This window comes from Taurulus bubalis (assembly GCF_910589615.1).
Source record: "Taurulus bubalis genome assembly, chromosome: 6".
In the NCBI taxonomy this organism is placed as follows: domain Eukaryota; kingdom Metazoa; phylum Chordata; class Actinopteri; order Perciformes; family Cottidae; genus Taurulus; species Taurulus bubalis.
Genome location: NC_136594.1, coordinates 14,900,145 through 14,921,504, shown reverse-complemented (window position 1 = coordinate 14,921,504; position 21,360 = coordinate 14,900,145). Strand labels below are relative to the sequence as shown.

Sequence of the window (21,360 nt, the reverse complement as noted above, 5' to 3'; positions counted from 1 at the left end):
ACAATGTGATTCAGGGTGGAGCGTTAGACCCAACATCCAACGAGCATTAAAATGTGATAGGAGCACGTCCGAGCTTTCAATTTCCAGGACGACAAAATACTAGAATGTCACTTGTTTGATTGGAGGATGTTTTCCACTTAAACAGGTGGAATGCAACTATCTTCTTGTCCATGATTTTACGATCTAGGATGTGCTACCCCATCACATTTTTAATGCTCATGAGATATTGTGTTTCTCACTACCATTGTTAATTAAGAAAGAACAGTATATTTTAAATGATGTGCACTCTTTAGCTTTGTTTGTTGAAAAATCATGACATTATACAATATGGGGGATTGAGGATATCATAACATCTGATGTCCAGAATTTAAGGCTACGTGAAGTTCTCCGATGTTTGTCCCGGACGATGTTCTTTTATCCTCAGCTGAATACTGGACGGTGTCTCGCGGCGAAATCCCGAAATGTTTTACCTCGGGGTAGAGGCATCTAACAAAATGTAGGACCGTTTGAGGATTTGTGCTTGTAATAACTGACCTCCCCCAAAAATCTAATCTTCACACAATCTAAATATTTTAAGAAAGAAATTCATAAAACCATGATGAAGAAAAGTCAGGATTCAAATGTCTTTTTATATTTCAGTAAAATCTACTTTAATACACTTTGAAACAAGAGTACAACAAAATAGAATATACTTTCAAATGTTGAATATAGAAACAGTCCAGTCTGAACACAAAACAGCACCCTCTCTTCCCTCTTTAGATAAAAAAATAATAATTATGAAATGTCGTGGCAGGGCCAAAGAGGCAGTAAAAAATGCACGCTGGATATTTGACCCTCGGTTTTAAGCAAAGTGACCTGGGATCCACAGTGGTTTTATATTTTTTGCAGTGTTTTTTTACATAAACTTGTGATTTCAAAGCATCTCTTTTTAATAATTAAAATAATTGATTCAATTAAGTATTGATCTGAGTTCAAATGCATCCCTATTTGAATTTGTTTTCAAGACATGGCAGCAAGCACCAGCTCTGAGTTGCATTCCTTTGCATTTCTGTGCAGCCAGACAGTTGTGAAAAGAGGAAAATTAAAAAGAATGGAGAAATTGCCAAAATCCTTTCGTCAAATAAGTCTGTATTCATGCCTTGAGGTTTTTCCAGACGCTAGTAGAGACACAGCAAAACAATCCGGCCACTGATCTATAACGTTTTGCTGTTTCAATCTATTTGAAGCCTGATTGTGACAGTGGACTTATTAATACAAATATTAGTTCACCTAGTTTTAATAATACTGTGCTTGGTACAAGGTATCAAAACACACACACAAAAGTCATCTTACTGTTCAGACAATACATGAAAAAGAAAGTCAAAATGAAAATCTAAGGCTGTTAATTTTAGCTCCGTAAACTGTAAATAGTAGAGATATATATATTTATATATAAATATGTACACACATGACCATTTTCTTTCTGACATCGTTCCTTCTTTGAGCTTCTTGCAGCTCCACTCTCTGTCTTTCTCTCACTCTTAGCACTCTGGTAGCGCCAACCACACTTGATCTGCACAGTGATATAAGTAAAAAGAAAAAAAAAAAGTTGCTGGTTTAAACATCTGAAGTTGCAAAATTATAAATGAATGGTCTCTACAAAAGCTTAATTACACCCTCATTGTGTATTTCTTTGTAATTTGGTAAGTTGTGATCATTTGCCTCATTTTGTAGTGTTTCAGCTTATTTTATTTAAGGTTTTCTCCTTTGCCCTCGAGTTTGAGTCAGCGATGGTGATCCATTTAGAAAGCATACATTGTAGTGATCAAGGTTGGTCCCTTTACCTTTCAAAGTCCATTCAAAGTGCGTGTATTTCTGTGAACTCCATACACGACACAGAGGTTTCAGTGTGGTTCTGAGGACCGGCTTGGATCAGTAAAGTTCATACGAGCAACAAAGAAGATGTAAAAACAGGTCTTCAGGAGTCGTGTAAAGTCTCTCAGACTGCTGCTGGTTATACAAGAGTTAAGTGGCGTCATATCTATACAAACCACCACTCTGAAATGTGCACATTTCAACACTCGGGCTCATCGGTCTTCATCATCACGCCAGGTGTTTCCAGTTTGAGAACCACCTCAGCATCCACGGCCTCTGATTGGACGAGTTGGACAGTTTTGGGGTTCTGCTGGTTCTGCTGCACTGCCACCTGCACAGTTTGGATCTGGACTCCTGCTGCCACCAACTTCTCCATTGACACTCCTCCGGTTACCGGCGCTCCCATCATCAGCTCTGAACGATTAATGATGGCGCTTATGATCCGAGGGTGTGCTGACGTCTGAGTAGCCGTCGATACGGTGACCCCGCTACCCGGCTGTGACACCACCAGAGTCTGTGGTTGCGTCTGCATCGGCACAGTGAGTCTCATCACTTGCGTACCTGGGGCGACATTGACCGGTGCCAGAGCCCGGACCGTCAGGGGGCTCCTGAGGAGGCTGATGCTCCCTGGGGGGCCCCCGATGCCGAGCTTGTTTGAGCCTGTGGAAGTTTGGAGGTGACACTGAGCCAACTGGTGGGCCGGGATTGTGATGATCTTAGCTAACTGGACAGTGATCTTGTCTCCGTTCTCTGCCGTCGCTGGGACCATGGTGGGGATGGTCTGGATCACAACCTACCCAAGAAACTCACATTAATGTAAAAACGTTTCTGAAAGTTAACAAAGAGACTACAAACCAAGAATGTTACACGTTAACAATTTCCTTGATTGAGCTATAAGCCAAATATAACAGTTTTATGATAGAAAACCAGTAGGGATGACGGACTACAATTATTCATTATTTTTTAGCATTTCTCAGCAGTAACAGTAACTCCCAATAATATAAGTAATGTGACAAGGACCTGGATAAGCAGCAGAAGATGGACAGATGAATTAATAAAAAATGATGAATTCAAAAGTTCCTTTAAGTTTTTGCTCAAATTGAGACTTGCCCTTTATAAGCGTTTTAGCTGCCATAGTTGGTAGAACAGATACCATGCTGTGATATACAGAAGTACTTGTAATTTAATGAGTTTCTACATACACACACCTTCTGTTGCGAGTTGTTGTTACCAGCAGAAGTGTTGGTGAGCAGAGTTGCGTGGCCGGTGGCCCCCGTTGTTCGTGTCGGCTGCTGCGCAGCAACAGTGGAGATCTTCTGACCCAGTGATGTTGTCATGACTACAGGCACCTGCATGGCTACCCGCACCGTCCTGCAGAGAAGAGGTAAGACAGCAAACAGTCAAAAGTCAATACTTGCTGTTGGGAAAGATGTACCCACTTGCAGTAGCACTGCCAATATGAGAAACCCTTTAACCTCTTAACATTCCTGTAAAATTTGACGAAAAAACGCTTAATCCAGGTATACCCAAAGTAAATTGCAAGCTGTACTTGAACTATTTGGAGTAAATGCATGGTCTTGGTCTCTTTTGAAAGGTAACAATCTGAAGCTTTTTTCCCCTCAATAGTCAATAGTTTAAGTGCTGCTGACACTGAGTTATATAAGTTTGAACACACTAAAGTATAAGGTTTTCATTTCCGCCTGAACATTTCTTTGTAAATAGATGCCTGTAGATGACTATAAATGGGACTTATGGACTGGAAAACACAATGGGAGTAAGAAGTTGATAACAATATCACAGAAAATGAATATTTTACACAGGTTTTTCTAATGAAATGTCTAGGCGTTTTTCCATTTTGAGATTGAAAATATTCATGATATATATTATATATACCTATTAAAAAGGCTTATAGTCTTGCAAACTTATAGAGGTACTATTCATATATACTACCAGTATTGCTGAGAAAATGAAGTATAAATGCATTTCTATGCTATTTCAATGACAGACTGAGGATCTATGAGCAGAAGTTTGTTCTGGTGAAGCTGAAGCCTGTTGGGATCATCCCCACCCCCTCTTGATTGGTCCCGTTTTTTAGGCAATTTCATTGGCTGTCCGAAATGCCTGTCATCTGAGCTGTACTACGCGACGGGCTTGAGCCACGTAAGAAAATAGATGCTGAGCCTGAACTTCAACGTAGCTTCTGGTTTGGTAATGTAGCTTGTCAGTCAGGACATGAAGCTCCTATTGGTTCAAGTGGGGTCTCATTGGAACCGTTAGATTTCGGCGGACATGTTGATAGCGAGTTTGTAGCTGTGCTCCCATGCAAACATGACTTTCTGCTAAAAACAAAACTGCTTTCGTTCATAACTTCCAGCTGCAATGAAATGATGCAACGCCAGTTGGTGGATATTTATGGATGTAATCACGTGTTTTGGACTAAATCTTTTATGGGATTTATTTTTATTGGACCTTTACGACGCAACAACGCCGTTTTTGTTGAAATATTATGGATCAATATGAGGCGTCATCGGTGAGTTGTCTTGATTTTCAAATCGCTTGTTTGTTGTTGTCTGACAAAAGTATTGATTGTAGCTGCTGTGGTGGTCTGATCTTGAAATGGAGTGGACAGCTGGAATCACAAGAATCGTAGGTTTCCAGAAACATATGACAGTCGTACTGAACTATAAATAGATGTACAGTGTACAACAGAATGTACAGACTATAGTTGAAATGGACGCTTGCGTGGCAGCAGAACGTTAAGAGGTTAACTGGAGGTCCTTATCGCTCTGCCGGAGTCTAACCTGGGCCCAGTGGCAGTTGGGATGATGGCCGTATGAGACTGCTGACTCCCATCCAATACTCCTGGAACAGACATTATCCTTGGTAGCCCTGCCATCATCACTGCACCCCCTCCTGCCACTGTTTTACTGCCTGTGGCGACGGTAGCGTGGAGCACGTTGGCTCTGTTCCCGCCCCGCAAGATGTTGGGCTTCTTGGAGGACGACAGCTCGGTCGCCTGCAGCAGCACGTCTGATGGAGGCGGCACGCGCTCGTAGGATACAGTCTCTGAGCCCATCAGATCGTCATGAGAGGGCATGTCTGCCTTGTCATCGTCGATGATTACTATGTTTTTGGGCATATCTTTGAACTGGTAAACCAGCCGTTGGCCCTCGACCTTGGCGAGGATGCCGCGCTGGTAGTAATATCTGAGGAAAAATGACAATCGAGATTATAATGCTGCTTCTCAAAAATACAATTATTCAAACACAATTCAACCCCCCCAAAAAACAGACACACACTGCTCACCTGAGTGCACGTCCCATGGTCTCATAGTTCATGTCTGGCTTGTTCTTGTGTTTCCCCCACAGCTTGGACACAGCCTTTGAGTCAACCAGTTTGAAGATGCCCTTCTCCCTCTGAGTCCACTTGATGTACCTTGGACACGTGTTTTTGTCCTGGAGGAGGTCCAACAGGAACTCCCAGAGGTAGGTGGTGCTCCCTACTGGAAATCAAGCAAATGTATTGCACTGCTAAATAGTAACCTGTATTTATCCGGTGCTTTTTATCATGGCAACAGATGTACGTCTCCATACATTTTAGCATAGACAGTAACATTAGCACTATTTGGTACCTTTCCCTTCTCTTGGTTTCTTCTTGATGCCGAGGTCCAGTGAGCCGTTGGAAATAGATGACTGATGAGTCTTTGGCTTCCGTCCAGCTTTAACAAGCAAACATTTAAATAGGACTTCATCATTCTCTTGACTTGTGAGCTTAAGTGTAGACCCAACAGTAAGACTCTACCACTAGATGGTGCTCTTTGATAAACTCAATAACAGCAGAAGTCTGGATTTTGGTTTGAGGTGTAAGGTTAATCACAGAGCTGCCAGATGTTTTTGATTTAAAACTTTGCCTTTTTCCAAAACTTAACTCTCCACAATATGGTGCCAATAGTGAGTCTATTTTCATTGCATGAACTAGAGTTTTAACAAGTCTGTATGATATTTTCCACAGCTTTGGACTCTCCTCAGGTTATAGATGAATTCTGTGTTTGCACGAACAAAAGTGTAAAGGTCTTTCAGTCTACCTCTTCTCTTCCTGACAGGCTCGTGGCCTGGCTCTGGTTCTTCAAGCAAGGTGACCATCTCCTCATCTTCCTCCTCCTCGCAGCACTCCTCTGTCGATATCTCCACCTCTGTCTCTGCAATCATGTCGGGACGCATGGCTGCGTGAAGGAAGTCTGGTGTCACCATGTAGGGCGGGATAAAAGCTTCTGGTTGGAGGAATATAAGAGGGAAGAGTTAAGCTTTAAGAAATATTTAGGCTGAAATAAATGACTTTTTCCATCTTTAAAAGACCAACCACATTTAGTATTTAGCCTCAAAATGTGTAAATTGTGTTTTAGAGTATTATTAGTTAGTGTGTTTTACCTGGGCTACGGTCTTCTCTGAGGCTGGAAGGTGAGTCCATGCGTAGCAGAGCCTCTGCAGCCTCAAAGGTCTTGTCAGAGCAGTGAATACTGGTGCCGTGGACTGAAGCCTCCACTGAAACACACAGAATCAATTAGTAAATACTGGTTTAGCCCAGTGGAGCCTTTCTTACAATAGTTACAATTAGATTTCCCATAGCAACGCTAGGGAGGAACTTATTTATATTAATGGATAACTTAATTTATCCAAAGGAAAAAAATTATAAAAAGTACTACCAACGGCTTGTCACCTCTGTCACACAATTAACAGTGCTGCATATATAACACATCAAATGCAACTGTATGGCGCCCCCTAGTGAAAAGACAAATTGCCAAAATGATATAGCAATTTCAGCAAGCAACACATTCACTCTGATCAAGAGACAGACAGTATGTAAAGTACAAACTTCACAGTAAAAAGTGTCTTCATTATATTGCCTCCACTAGTTATCATGAAACTGTAATGTTTTTTGTTTGAAGTTGCCATGATTGGTTCAGGATATTAATTGAGTGACATGAGGAACATTGTCCCTGTTTAGGCTATTGCAAATAGGGCAAGACGTGGCACAGAAACAGACACAATGCTCATTAAATATAATATGGGATTCAGCCTGAAGGAAAATGGTACATTGCCCCATCTGGGACGCTGAGAAGGAACCCAGGGCACCTGCTGTCGGTGTCAATCACTGGTGGGAAACACGAGATCCTGTTACACCCTGCCCTCTCCATGTTTGGCTATCTCACTGAGGCAACAGGCACAGCATAGGGGAGAAATTGACTATCTTTAGATTGTCCCACTCATTCAATTCCCTCTCACAAACAAACAGGACATGCTGGCGGCTGTCACAGCAGAGTCTACAGCTTACCGGGCTGCCCTTAAAACCAGGCAGCCGTGCTATAATACCGCCACCAAAAGGTGTGAGGTCAAAAAGCTGCAGCATGACCTACATATGGACACTTTAGCCATTTCTAGTCTTTCCAAAATGTTAGAATTTAGATTTATCCCCACTTATTTAATATATAAAAAATAAACATATAGAATTGTGTAAAAAAATACACATCATGTATAATATATAAAAGTATAATGAACAGAAGTTAGGAAAATGGCCATTATCAACCTATACTACAGTGTAACGGCGCCAAGAATAGCAGCAAGTTCGACAAAAAGTAGTGCGGCATCTGATCACTTCCGTGTTTACAGTCCTCATCCTTTCCCTCCAGTTCTCTTCGAAGAAGCTCAATAATCCTCTTGTCACTCAACAACCGCCTCATCTCTTATTGGCGAATTTTCCGGTCAACAGCCCGCCCCTGCTTACATCTGATTGGACTACTGCTGACGTTATAAACCAGCGCGCACACTATTGGACTAGAGGGAAAGTCAATCAACACACCACCACGCCCTCTCCATACACAATGCTTCCGCCATCGAAACGGGACAAAAATACTTTGAAATTTGAGAAAAACCGGGTGGAAACGACGCAGTTTTCACAAGACAGAGCACATTAACACAAACGGTTAAAACCCGAGTGATATCACACATGTTTGTGTATTTGCAGGTCAGTGTGGTCGAAGGTTAAAGCCGTACTTATAGGGAAGAAAGCGAGTGAGCCAGGCCACCCCACGCGTGAATCAGTGGTGCACAACACCATAACGGAAACAGGAGCGCACACCAAAAAAAATAAAAATTAATAGATAATCAAAACCTCCTAAATTAGATCTCTTTAAAATCTGGCCCCACTCCTACAATACATATAAATACATACGGTAAGTATTACTTTTCACGTCTAATGGGCTGTTATTCAGGGACAATGTGTGAGGACTTAGTGCACACAACTACCACAAACGGAAAAACCTCAAGCCAGCCACATATAATGATGATATATTTAATACCACAGGTGATAACTGGCTGTGTGTACCACATTTATGCCAGCAAAAAATAACACCCACATGTCCTTCCGACTCAGACAGCGTGGCAAAGACGTAGGAAAGACAACATCTTTTCACTTCCTGGTTGTGCAGAGCCGATTTGCACTTTGCTTTTCTAACTCATGTTGCGGTGGGAATATTATGCAACAACATGCAAAACACACTCCGTGCAGATTACGATCCGTTTGTGCAGACTGGCAAGCCCTGCGAAAGTTTTTTCTCTCTTAAACCGGGTCCGGTAAACCGTATAGCAACGCCATGCAGGTTGCTACCAAGGTGATCACTTCCTGATTGCCCTCCTCCATTACTTTAGCACACTACTCAGCGGACTGGAGCGCCGCGGACGAGGTTAAAACACAACCCTTGCATTAAAGCAAGCTCCCGGATCAAGGTTACTAGTACACAAAGATACGTTACCGGCTCGGATGAGTAGATCGAGCTGGTTTGCGTGCCCCTCATGCTGCGAAGTCGCCATGTTTTCCCCTTGCTGCAGATTCACATTGACTTAGCACTGAATTGTATAGGCTACTAGCTCAGATCACTCCGCCGCGAATGGGAAATCTCTCCTCGAATTCAACGAGACACACTACGGCGGCAGAACGGTATCCCTCCGCAGCCGACACAGGAAATCCTTCCTTCGCCCTCCCTCCCTCCCTCGCTTGCGTAGTGACTACGTCAAATAAAGCTGTACTGCGATTTCCGTTTTTAAATAAACTCACTGAACAAAAAAGCTACAAAAATAAACCAATGTGCCGTTTGCCCAACGAACTGAATAGTACAAAATAGTTCACTTCAACAAGTCAGTATTGTAAATCTAATTTAAGTTCAAAACAACCAACACCATGTTTTGTAATTACTGATTATTTGTGTGTTGCCCTATTTAAACTTTATATTCAAAATACTGTACAGCACGTGTTTCTGTTTTTGAACTGATTTTTTTGTACAAGCCAAATGCATTACAACAAATAAATAAATACAAGTACTCTATTAAAGCATAGTTCATTATCATTTCAATAATTCATCGTTTGCAATACTTAATTACTTTTTACAGTATACAGCATTTTGATTTGTGGATGTGCTTCACTTTTCAAGTGAACGTGTGGTATCTACATGTACAGCATTTTTTTAAATCTGTATACACCCGTTATTTTGTCAGGTATTATTGTCCTTTGGTCTCAATATTATTTACACTAAAAGACAACAATCATATATTTATAGTTGGCCACTATGAACACTCTTACTTCTTCAGTAAGTACGATTAGAATTACATTTTCTTTAGTTGAAAATACTATTGTCTCAGTCTTTTAGTCCGCTTCATACTTATGAACAGGATTGGACACTAGTCACAATGAATTAATGGATGATTAGAGAGTTAATACTGGATATCGTCACTGTTCATGAAAAGTTACTGTCAAAAATACCCAGAAGGTGGCAGTGTGTGAACACAGAGCTTGGTGACCCTCACAGCCTACTTTAACAGACCTCAACACACTGATGCTGGCAGGAGAATCATATGAGAAAAATGCCGCATTTCAGCCCAACCACAACAAACAGAAGTAACACTTTGTACGATTGAATTTATGAAACCAATGCGTTTACCTTAAATCTAGATTCAGGTGAACTCACAACATTTTAATTACATGCTCTGTACCCAAAAATACATTGGAAAGAAATGTGCCACAGGCATACTACAAAAACTATACTTTAAAAAATTACATTGGAGAAGCTACTGTTCAAGATTTTGGCAACTAGCCTAAACACTTTTTTTCAACCAGACCAAGTGGGTTTCATTAATAACAGGACAACATCTGACAATCTCCAAAAGGCTGCGTCATCTCTTGTGGCAAGCTGGATATGATGCTGACACAGCTGTAGTTTTCTCACTGTATGCTCAGAAAGCATTTAGCATGGTAGAGTCGACATACCTTTTCAAGATACTGGCCTTGGTCTGTCTTTTTTTTCCTTTTTTAAAAATGGGTCAAATTATTATAACACAGTCCTAAACATCTGTGGTTACAGTTGGCAGGAAATCGTCCCATTTGAGCTTCATAGAGGAACAAGGCAGTGCCCTTTAACTCCCTTAATCGTACTTGACTCATTAGCGATTGCCATTAGGCAAAACAGTGTTGCCATAAAGACTTTTGGTAGGGAACATAAAACTGCTGTTGTATGCGGATGCTATTTTGCTACCATCTAGAAGTCCTGCAAGAACCGTGCACCACATCCTCACCATGATTCATTATTTTTCAGGCGTGTCAGGATACTAAATAAACTGGACAAATTCTGAGGCATTGCCTCTATAGAGACTCTGTCCACTGAGAGCAAGGCAAGAATGGCAGCCACCTGGTCTAACATATCAAGCTCACTCCAAGGTTGGGCGACATTATGATTAACTCAGAAAAAAGAGCCTATTTGGAGAAAAAAAACTCGACCAAATTGGGGTTGTACCTTTTGGGTAAAATGTATATTTTAAAGATGTTAATGGTCTCTAAAATAAACTATCTAACTTATATGATAACATGAAGCTGACTGCACAATGTATGACCAAAACATACTAAAAACCAGACAAACCGTATGTGGCTAAAGAGGACGGATGCCTATGCCTCCCAATATACACTGGTATCATGATGCCTTTTAGCTGAAACACTGAGCAAAACTGTATGTGACAGCTGAACAAGCGACAATGTGGGTGTCTATACAGAAAGGCCATACATATTGCACCTAGGGCTGCAACAACGAATCGATAAAAATCGATTATCAAAAGTGTTGGCAACGAATTTCATTATCGATTCGTTGTGTCGCGCGATTATTACGCCGGGCAATAAGTCGCGGAGAAAAAAAAAAGAGCGGAGCAACTGGCCGGCCAGCGTTTCTGAGATTGGAGTGAGACACGAGAAAAGCTGAGGTCGTGATCTTCTCAAAAATAGAAGATCTTTGACGAGTCGAGTCTTGGCCAATCAGCGTCTTCATGTTCCTCAAACTTGTTTTTAATGGAAGATACTAGTCAGCTTGCTATCAAGTTAGCTAACGTGTTTGGGTTGTGTATTGCTGTTAAAGATACTTTATGTTCCGTTACAGTTCAGCCTTGCTTGTAAAAAAACGTAACGTGATGAAACATGCCGTCACCCCCCGGTCTGGTTCAGTTCACGCTGTCACTCGTTAACGTTAAACCGGCACACCGGCAGATCTGGCTGCAGGTTTTTCTTTTTTTTTTACTCAAAGTAGAATGAAGCAAATCACGCAGTTGGGCTTAGCCAACAACGTGATGTCGTGGTCATAAGAGACCCAGAATGAAAGAGTTTAAGGAAGAGGACGCTCTATATGGAGCAGTACAGCTTCCCTGTGTCCCAGTATTTCATACATATTGATAAAGCAGGGTATGCTAAATGCAGCCTCTGGAGGGATCAATTACATTAAAAAGGGCTCACATTTGGCAGATGTAAAGTATACATGTGTATGTTTTTAGTGTTAGTCCATTTTATTGTTTTAATAAACAGCTCAGGGATGTTCAAGGAGCAACATGTTTGTGCACTTTCTGAAGATGTTTTGCACTGTCACTTCTGTTTTTGAATAAAGGGTTGGAAATGAACGCTTTTTTAATATTTTTTTATCCGATTCATCGAAAAAATAATCAACCAATTAATCGATTATTAAAATAATCGTTAGTTGCAGCCCTAGTTGCACCCTATCCATACTTTTATTACACAAACCCAAGATTATCTTTTTATAATAATACAATCATAACCAACGTCTGTCCTGTCGTAGGTGTAGTTTTGACTTGGTGGATTCAAGATCAGGAACAGAGTCAGGGAAAATCAACTGCCTGTTTTAATTGACTCTGACCAGCTGAAATTATGCAAATGCATAAATCCTAATAACTGTGTGAATGTGAACCATGGCATGGCTCTTTGTGGTCAGCTTCCTAACCCTTCTCCAAAATTGGAGTCATAAATGTGTCACAAGTCCAAAACCAAGGTCTTGTTTCTTAAACATGCCGCCCATAAATGTGAACCGTACAAGAGCAGTTAACGACAAGTAAAAATAACCTTTGTTGCAAAGGAGACTTTAAGGTAGTCATCTGATGCACTGACCTACAGCGCCAACATTAATATTATGGAGGAACCATTAGGTGAGTTTGTTTTATAAAGTACAGGAGTATAATAATGTCTCACCTGCCTCCCCTTCGGTCTCCACCTCCTGCTCATCGCCTACTTCCTGCATCAGGTAGGCCTCGTCATTATATACGAACACCTGGGCCGAGTAACCTCGCTCTTCGGCCAGTCTGGCGCCGGGTACCTCTTCTACTATGACTGCTGGGTAGTTCTCGGCATCCTCTCTGTCCAGTACTTCTTCAAAGGCCTCCTCGGCTTCACATTCGCCTTCTACCTCTCCTTCGAACTCCAGTTCCACCTCACACTCTCCCTCCTGCAGATTGGGGGACGAAAGAGAGCAAGTCAAAAAAAAAGTTTGAAGAAAAGGAGGCAAGATGCCTATGTGTGACCCACCTGCTGGGAGTCCACCTCTTCAGCTGTGACATACTCCACCACCGTCCCACCAGTGTCGACCAGCACCACTGAGGTCATGACTCATGCCCCTCAGGGATATGCGATTACAGCCAGTGATTAGCCACAGCACCTCCGTCTGGTGGACTCCACCAGTTTGGTGAATAAAGGCCCCTGAGGAGAGAAGACACACTTGATAAACAAAACGTTGTTTAACACAATAAAGTCTGTGATGCAGATTCAAGGAGTCAATAGAGAATTTTTGTTTGATGATGATGGTAGAAGTCCACCTATTTCTCCATGTTATCCTTGTTTTGTGTCCTTGATCGAAACAATGAACGCCCACCGCCTCAATGGTTGTTCTCGAGCTAGTTTGAGATCAAAACTGCGACAAAGCCTCTGGTTGTCGACAGACATTGGACAGCTAACAACAACAATACCTACGGTAAAAGTTATATATTAGTATTAGTTGTATTTTAGCATTGTAAAGCAAATTGGTCCATGTGGACAGGAGACGGGCAGCAGCAGTAAATACGGTAAATCAATGTAGAACATAAAAAATGGGACATCAAAAAGGTTGCCAATATGATCTGTGATATTTTAATTATTTCCCCCATCACCTCTAGAAACTTTATAACACACATACATTATTGCTGTGCTTATGAACACTAATAATGAAACTACATACGGTGGTCGGACAGACCGTTGAGGCGGCTGTATGACGTGGTACTATACTGGTGCTCCTCGTGTTAATCCTTTACTACACAACCAAGTTTGACCTTTTGAAAAATATGTGCATTCACTTTTTTTGCCAATGTTTAGTGAGCTTTGGAGGTGCTGGTGGATGTATTTGTTACCTTAGGTCAGAGCCAGGGTAGCTTTCTTATGCTGAGCTAACTTGCTGTGGGATGTTGCTTTGTACCGTAGAGAAAGGTATTAATCTCCACATCTGTGTTTTTTTTTCTTCTTTAAAGTTTGAAGTATCATGAAGTCCAGTTTTGTTAAAAAAGTTTTGCTCACACTGAGCAACCAGAACAATTCTTGACAAAATATAAATCACCTGGCTTACGACCACCCCGCCTTCCGCTATCTGTCCTAAGTGTAAACCCAGGGATCTCTTGTATCTTTTCCATCTCTTTCCTTTGAGCTTTGGTTTGCAGGAAGTGCCTGTCTGCTATTATGGGAAGAACTGCACTGACAGAAAGCCAAGTCAGCCCCTTGAACACGCACACTGTGTCCAATGGAAGACCTGGGCAGGGCAGACTGAAGTCATTGTAATAGTTGCTAGGAACCAGAAGACCCTCTGTCCCTGTTTTGTGCTGCTCTGCAGGGTGACAACAGGATACAAGACAAAGGGAATGCATGACGCCGTGTAAACTGATGCTCCACCTACTCTGACTTTACTCAGTTTTTAAAAGGGTTGACTTGGCCACTGACCTATTGGGATTTGATATATTGTTACACTGGTGAGTCTTTACAACTTCATCCCTAACTACCTCTAGCCTACATCACATGAATACATTGCTTCTTTAATTCCATGTTTTCTACATGGATCATCAACTGGTGAGGATGCAAATTTTTGCTTGGGACATGCAGCTTTAGCCTCAGTATTTTAGCACAATATCCAGTATTTAGCCATCATGTCCATAATTAAGATCAATCTAAAGTATTCTCATTTGAAAGAAAGACATCTGCGGACATTAAAAAGCCAGAGACAACATTTTTAATGTTGTTTAATTAATAGCTCTCTCTACCCGTGTCTGAAATTAAGCACCCTTGTTTGGAAAATTACTATTAATTTCAATTGTGAGCCTGCTGCAAACTAGGTATGTGGAAAATGTAAAAGTATCCCTGCTAGCTCTCTACTTCCATTGTTTTGCAACCTCATTAATGAGAAGAACCTCTCTGAAAGTGTGCATCATTCATATTTTGGCCTTCAGATGTGTTGATGACACTTTTTTACAAGGTCATCCACTCTCTGCTTAAAGATAATCCAACGCAAAATTCTTCAAATTCTTCCGTAGACACAAAGACAAGGTTTAAAAATAACTCCCTCTCCTCAACAATAATTTTCTAGTGAAAAAGTAATGGTGCATTTCCAAATAGCCATAACACAATGTGAAATCCATGCATGATTCAAGGCATTTCTAGTTTTGTACAAACTTACTGACATGAGGACATTGATTACTTAAATGACTGTATAATGGATGAGCCATGCTGTGCTGGTTTGCCCTTTGCCACTGAGAACAACATGCTATCAGTTCGGATGGAGGTGGAGGTGCTAGGTTAACTCAGATTTGAAGGAAATCAGACCAGAGTACTTTATACGTTTTACTATCACTCCAATTTATATTTCTTCTTATCCTTTCACTCTTTGTTTGAACATTTTATACTTCACCTGCTGTTTCATTGCCAGGAATCTGACACAGAAACAGGCTAACCAAAGAAAGGTGTGTCCACATGAGTGGCACTATAAACTGACAGAAGTTATGATGTAAACTCATGAAAGAGTTGGACATTGTAACACACCAGGATTTGTAATCCAGCCCATCTAACTATTGTCATTAGATAGTCAGAGAGAGCTTGAGAGAAAGGGAGGGTCAACGTGCAGAGTCCTGTATGTTTTCACTTGGTCAACAGAAAGATCTGGCACTAAAATGACAGCATGTAGGCCAGTATGGCAATAACTTCTCATCGCAGTGCAACTTCTCTCTTTGTTTCCTTTCCATCCCTTCTTTATTTTCACCCTCTAAGATATTTAGAAAAACACCAATCTAAGTGGACAAAGACCCTGCAACAACTGAAGAAACACATTTTGCACATGGAATATGAAACATGCAAACTGCAGATATCACTCACTCACACAAACAACCCCACACACACACACACACACACACACACACGCGCACACACACACACACACACACACACACACACACACACACACACACACCTCAAGCAGGACTTGCACGTTGAATCGACTCAAACACGTATTACAGGAACTGCAGGACGAATGCGAACACGTGGCTGTCTTGTGGCTTCTGAGCTTAAACATAAATTAGTCAAGACGCTGCATTATTAATGCCACAAACTATTAAAATCTGAAATTACCAGCATACACCAATCAAGTTATAAGGAAAAAAAGTAAAGATCAGAAGAAGTGACTGTGGCATGGTGCTGTTACAGGAATTGAAAATATTTCAATATAATTGAAAGCAATTCTGAACAAGAGCTAAAGATAAGCCAATTAATTTCACTTTTAACCTTTAATTACCAGGGTGGAAACAAATGAGTAGATCAATTATTTTACAAATCCCAACAAACACATCAAAAAAGAGGAAAACATTGAAGACTTGCCTTGCCATAGAAAAGTTGATGCGAGTCAAAATGCAGGCTTGCATCTTTACTTGGCTGCTATTTACAAATCCACAAAGAGACGCGGAGAATGAAAGAATGAGAGCGGTGCTTTCTTGTCGTGCATGGTAAGTAAGAGAAAACAGCAGGACTTTTTCTTCGCCTTTCTCTCTTTCTCTGCCTGTCTCTGACTCTCTCCGACATCTCCTCTCTGTCTGACATCCCTCCATCCATCTGGGCGTCCATCTCTTCTCTCTGCATGCATGCTCGCTGTCTGCCTGTTCCCTGGGTGGAAGGAGCCTCTGAGAGGAGTCAGCACTTCTTAGACCCTGCCCTAAGCTCAGATCACATGACAAGGGTGGAACACACACACACACACACACACACACACACACACACACACACACAGTCACATGATCTTTCAACAACGGAGCTTTTGTTCCAAGTATCTGGGGCTGCTGGTAAAGATACAACGCCCTGCCTTGTGCCCTGCCCTCTACCAATACACACAGACACAGTGATGATACAATGTGCAAATACAACCCCCCCCCCCCCCCCCCACACACACACACACACACACACACACACACACACACACAAAGTTCTATATCATTTAGTTTAAACGTTATGGTCATGTGGTTGAGTTTAAATACTCTGCCGTGTTATAGTGTCTGGTGTTGAAATAAGCCTGAAACTGTCACAGTTTATTCTGTAATACACATTAGTCTTAAAAAGTAAAATGGCAGCAAATTATGTTATCTATACTCTCACACAACCAACACATTAAATGTACTGAATAATATCTTTAGCCTGGGAATATCAAGAGTCTTTCAGGAAACTAAATCAAAGAAGTTGCCCGTTTGGAAAAATTAGCATTTAACATTCCTTTGAAGTCTGAGACAATTAGTCCATTAATCATTTACCTGATTGATCAAAACTGATTTGCCAGCTACTAGTCCTTTAAAATAACTACTAAATGAAAAACAACATCAGCTATGACCTTTTAAAAAGTGTCCTATGATTATTAACAATTAACATGGAGCAGCCAGACTGCTTCTGTGTGTGTCTTTAACTTAAACTCACACTCACCGTTTTTTTCTTCAATACCATAAATAAGCAAATGCACATATGTCAGTTTTCACAATGAATACCATGATACCTTACAACCATTTTGACAGCATGTCACCACCATTGGCCTTCTTATCATTACCTGATCCTACGTCACACTGCTAGGTTACAATGTTATGCACTCACTTGCTCTCCTGCAAAGCCAATATAGTTTCAGTGTTGACACAAAGCTTGTTTGATTTTGGCAATACCTGGGCTCATAAACAGCTGTGAGGTTAGATCCCAAAAAAAACAATGTAACACAGCTGGTTGGCCAACTGTTTACAATGAAGAGATATGAAAGACAACTGCACGAATATACACTGTTGACACCGTTGCTATTCGCTAACCCTATCAATGAACTGTTATCCAGCTCTTGCATCAATGACATATCGTTTTTTAAAGATTAGTACGCCGAGTTGGTGATTAAATCATGTGCCATGAGATGCACTTCAAGGACCGTCGCACACGACAAGAGACCTGACTGGAAACAGAAACTGAACTCGGCTAACGACAGCTAGCTGCGTGAGCGCCGTTAGAAAAACAAGCTGTCAGAAGAGAAACCCAACAAGCACGCGGCTGAACTGAAGCGGCGGTCCCCTCACTCACCGGGAGACGCTGCTGCTCGCTGCTGGCTGGAAACTAACTTCTCAGCGGACAAGCGGAAACTTGACGTTAGCTGGCGGGCTCCGTGACAGTTTGTTGCTATGTGACACCCAGTAACCTCCTGTCTCCTCCTCCTCGCTCCTGCTGTCGACTGTCGGAGGAGGCGTCCCGCTGCTAACGGCTACGCTAGCTTTACGTTAACAGTTAGCCGTTTGTTTTCACGACGAGGAGCCCCGGTGCCTCCGGACGGACGAGCGCAGACGGCTCGGAGCCCTCCGGTGGTTCGTGGGACAGTGAATGTGGACGCGGAGAGCTTGACCGGAGGACAGACGACTCTTCCGCTCACAGAGACCGACGCGGTTGTCAGTTGCTCGTCTCGGGCGAAATACTTGTGTGACGTCACGCCGTACAACAAACAATCGTCCCTCACCGGAGGAGATTCCTCCGGTTTGATTTGTTTATTGACAAGTTTTGTTGTCTTTTTGTTTGACAAACAAAAATACTAAACCCATCGGTTCTGAAGGATTATCATTGTGTCGTTTTATAAGAAATTTATTTTCTTGCTTTTTTTTTTGCCTTTGAACAACAGATGATGGTCACGAGTTGTTCCAAAAACCTTCAGAAAAGCTAACATCCATACATTTTTAACAAATTATCCAATAACAGTATCCACCAAGTGGTGCACTGACATTCACTATAGCATAGTGCAAAACCATGTTGATTAATAACACAGATTAATACGAATCATTTCATGCACAGCAAAATTGAGTTGAATTGTTTATACATCACTTTATTGAAAATGTGTGTGTGAGCAAATGATCATGACAGCAAAGACATTGTAATTAACTAAATACAAATTAACTATTTAATATGTTGATATAATATAGTTGATGTATAATAATAACGAGGAATTAACCTGTACATAATGTATCCATTTTTTGTTGAAGGTACAATTGTCTACAATAAGAAAAAAAGAGGAAAATAGATATAGAACAATATATGGATATACTATTGATATCAGTTAAAGTCAGCTTCATGTCATGTTTTTACTTTCAAATTAGCAACACATTGACAGTGTAATGTCTTAAACCACTAAACATAATCATGTCTGCAACTATTTGTACTAATCTATGATAACTTTACATAAACAACAAACCCCGCTCCACTGCCTACTACATCAGAAACAAAAGAAACTTGTGTTCCATTCAACTTGTCATGAAAAGCTTTGCTACAGTGACACCTAGAGGACAAGCGACGTAATGGGAATACTTTCACAAATGCTAATGAAGATTGATCTGAAGAAAGATAGGAAACATAAAAATCACCTTTGAAAACATTTCCAAAAGGACACATTTGCTATAGACCAGTAGCTAGTTCTCCTCGTGTTGTGGAAGGCACTGTTCGTCATGTCATGACCGGGTTGTCGCCACCACCATCGTCTCTGTGGCTGAAACAAACAAGCACAACACTAGTTTGTATAGGATAAATGCATACAATTAGTGAACATAACTATGTCATTTTACAACATGCATAATCTAGAGTTTAAACAAGTAGAATGGACATGGGCAGCAGGATTTAAATGGAGTGCAAAGAAAAGTATAGTAATATTGTATACGAGTCACACTAGTCTCATAAACAGCTAAAATGTGGCTATCTGAAAATAATATCTATCCTGGAGATGTCCATTCTACTGCCTCTAGCTCTACACAGACAGCTGTGCTTATTGCTGTGCTGTGTTTGGCTGTTTACCTTCTTAACTGTTCTATTACATCACTGAGCAGCTTTTTAATGTCCAGAAAGACACCTTTGGCTCTGTGGATATAGGCAGAAATACATGTGGTCAGAGCCAAATACAGAGAAGACTCAGATTATATAATTTTTAATGATCGCATTTAAGAGCCGTAAATGTAGCCACATGTGTCCTATATTGTTAATGTGATGATAAACAGTTCAGATTTATTTTAAAATAGAAATCAAGCAGGATTCAGAGAAAAACCCATTGAAATGAACCTCTGTGTACTGACAGTTTTACTTTAGTAACATGCAGGCCAACTACATCCCTATTCTTACCAAGACCCAAAATAGCTATACAACTTGGGAGTGTATTTTCAATTTTTTGACATGTGATGCAAGCTCTTTATGTTTGATATTAATTAATGTGGTTGTCTTCATAAACTACAAGTTGAGTCCAGATGATACGAGAGCTTTCCAATTGAAAATCTTTAGTATAATATAGTTAGGTCTTTGCTGCAGCTGTCCTCATTAAAGATGAAGGTCAGTTTACAACAAAAGAAATAGGTTGAACGTGTTCAGCGACTCTAAAACCTTTTATTAGATATGAATCATTTACTTTTAGATGATAATGTTTGTTATATACTCAAAGTAGTAGTAGAGGAATCCACATCTGCCTTTACTTCAATTAAGGTTTATCACAGCAGGAGAAGCACAGGTAGAATTGAGAATGTTAAAGTAATTATTGTTACGTCAATACATCTGCTGTGTCTAAGATTTGTTCTGCCATTTAGTGTCTGAAATTGTCACTGTGCCCAAAATATCTGTGAAGTCAGACTATTTTCTCTATTTGGCAAAAAATAATAAAAATATTCCTTTCCTTACCCTACTTACCGTCTTCAGTTATATAAGTATGGTTCTCTAACAGGATACAAGCTGAAACTCTGGGTCTAATTTAGCTTATTGGAGCCTTGGGGGTGGTGGAGAGGGACTTTCTATACTACTATTTCCTTTCTTTACAATAAAAAAAAAGTAATAATTGTAACTATTATGCAGCATTATATATGAGACTAAAGTTGCCATTTGACTTGCATGTCACTTTGTAGGTTCTTACTTTGTCCTTCCACCAGGGCCTCCTCGACCTCCTGTGTTATATCCACAACTTCCTCTCCGGAACACTGCACTCCCAAAGCAGCTGGTGGCGCCACCTCCTCTGCTGCTGATGGAGCAGAGTGGCAGTGCTTGGCCTCCTGTACTGGAGCCTCTGAAGTAGCTTCTGGTTCGGCAGCTGAAAGGACCTCCAGGTCTGACCCAGAAGAGGCTGCTGCCAGCTGAGTCGTGTCCACGACTGCTGCAGCTTCACTGTGTGTTGTTGCCAAAGCGTCAACTGCCTCCACCGATGTCTCAGCAGCAGGTGTTGTCTCATCCACTGGAACAGCTTCAGCAGCAGCAGTGGTGGTGGTGGTGTCCTCCTCAGCTGGTGTATCCTCTTCAGCAGGAGCAGTATCTTCAGGTGAGGTATCTGCAGAGGAGATACCCTCCTCTGAGGCAGCTGCAGGACCTGCTGCCTGATCTTCAGACTCAACCTCCACTATCAGGGCTGAAGTTGTAAGTTCCTCAGACAGAGATGCAGCCATCTCCTTCTCTTCTGCTGCTACAGGGGCAGAGGTCTCTTCTTTTACCAGCTCTTCAGCAGCTGGTGCTTCTGGATCAGCCTCAGACTTCAACTCCTCATTCACTACAGTTGCCTCTTCAGCTTCTTCTTTAGCTACCACCTCTGTGGTCGCTTCCAGAATTTCTGGCTCTACCACCTCC

The 21,360-nt window shown here is 41.3% G+C and overlaps 1 protein-coding gene across 1 annotated transcript; it reads right to left on the bottom strand.

Annotated features, from left to right (window-relative positions):
• Positions 1–623: 623 nt before the first annotated feature.
• On the bottom strand, positions 624–17,837 carry elf2b (E74-like factor 2b (ets domain transcription factor)). The gene is made up of 10 exons (XM_079219825.1): positions 17,818–17,837; positions 12,751–12,921; positions 12,418–12,670; positions 6,282–6,395; positions 5,939–6,124; positions 5,486–5,572; positions 5,161–5,356; positions 4,656–5,060; positions 3,063–3,225; positions 624–2,647 (listed from the first exon to the last, which is right to left on the bottom strand). The coding sequence occupies exons 2-10, from the start codon at positions 12,826–12,828 to the stop codon at positions 2,054–2,056; spliced, it is 2,076 nt and encodes a 691-aa protein (XP_079075951.1). The 5' UTR covers positions 12,829–12,921; positions 17,818–17,837; the 3' UTR covers positions 624–2,053.
• Between the last annotated feature and the right edge of the window lie 3,523 nt (positions 17,838–21,360).

What these genes read in the sequence shown, in the direction of transcription:
- elf2b (XM_079219825.1), bottom strand. Translation starts at nt 12,828, where the DNA reads ATGACCTCAGTGGTGCTGGTCGACACTGGTGGGACGGTGGTGGAGTAT. An exon ending in CAGAGAAGACCGTAGCCCAG is followed by an intron (nt 6,125 to 6,281) that starts GTAAAACACACT and finishes TCCTCCAACCAG; the next exon opens with AAGCTTTTATCCCGCCCTAC. An exon ending in GCCTGTCAGGAAGAGAAGAG is followed by an intron (nt 5,573 to 5,938) that starts GTAGACTGAAAG and finishes TGCTTGTTAAAG; the next exon opens with CTGGACGGAAGCCAAAGACT.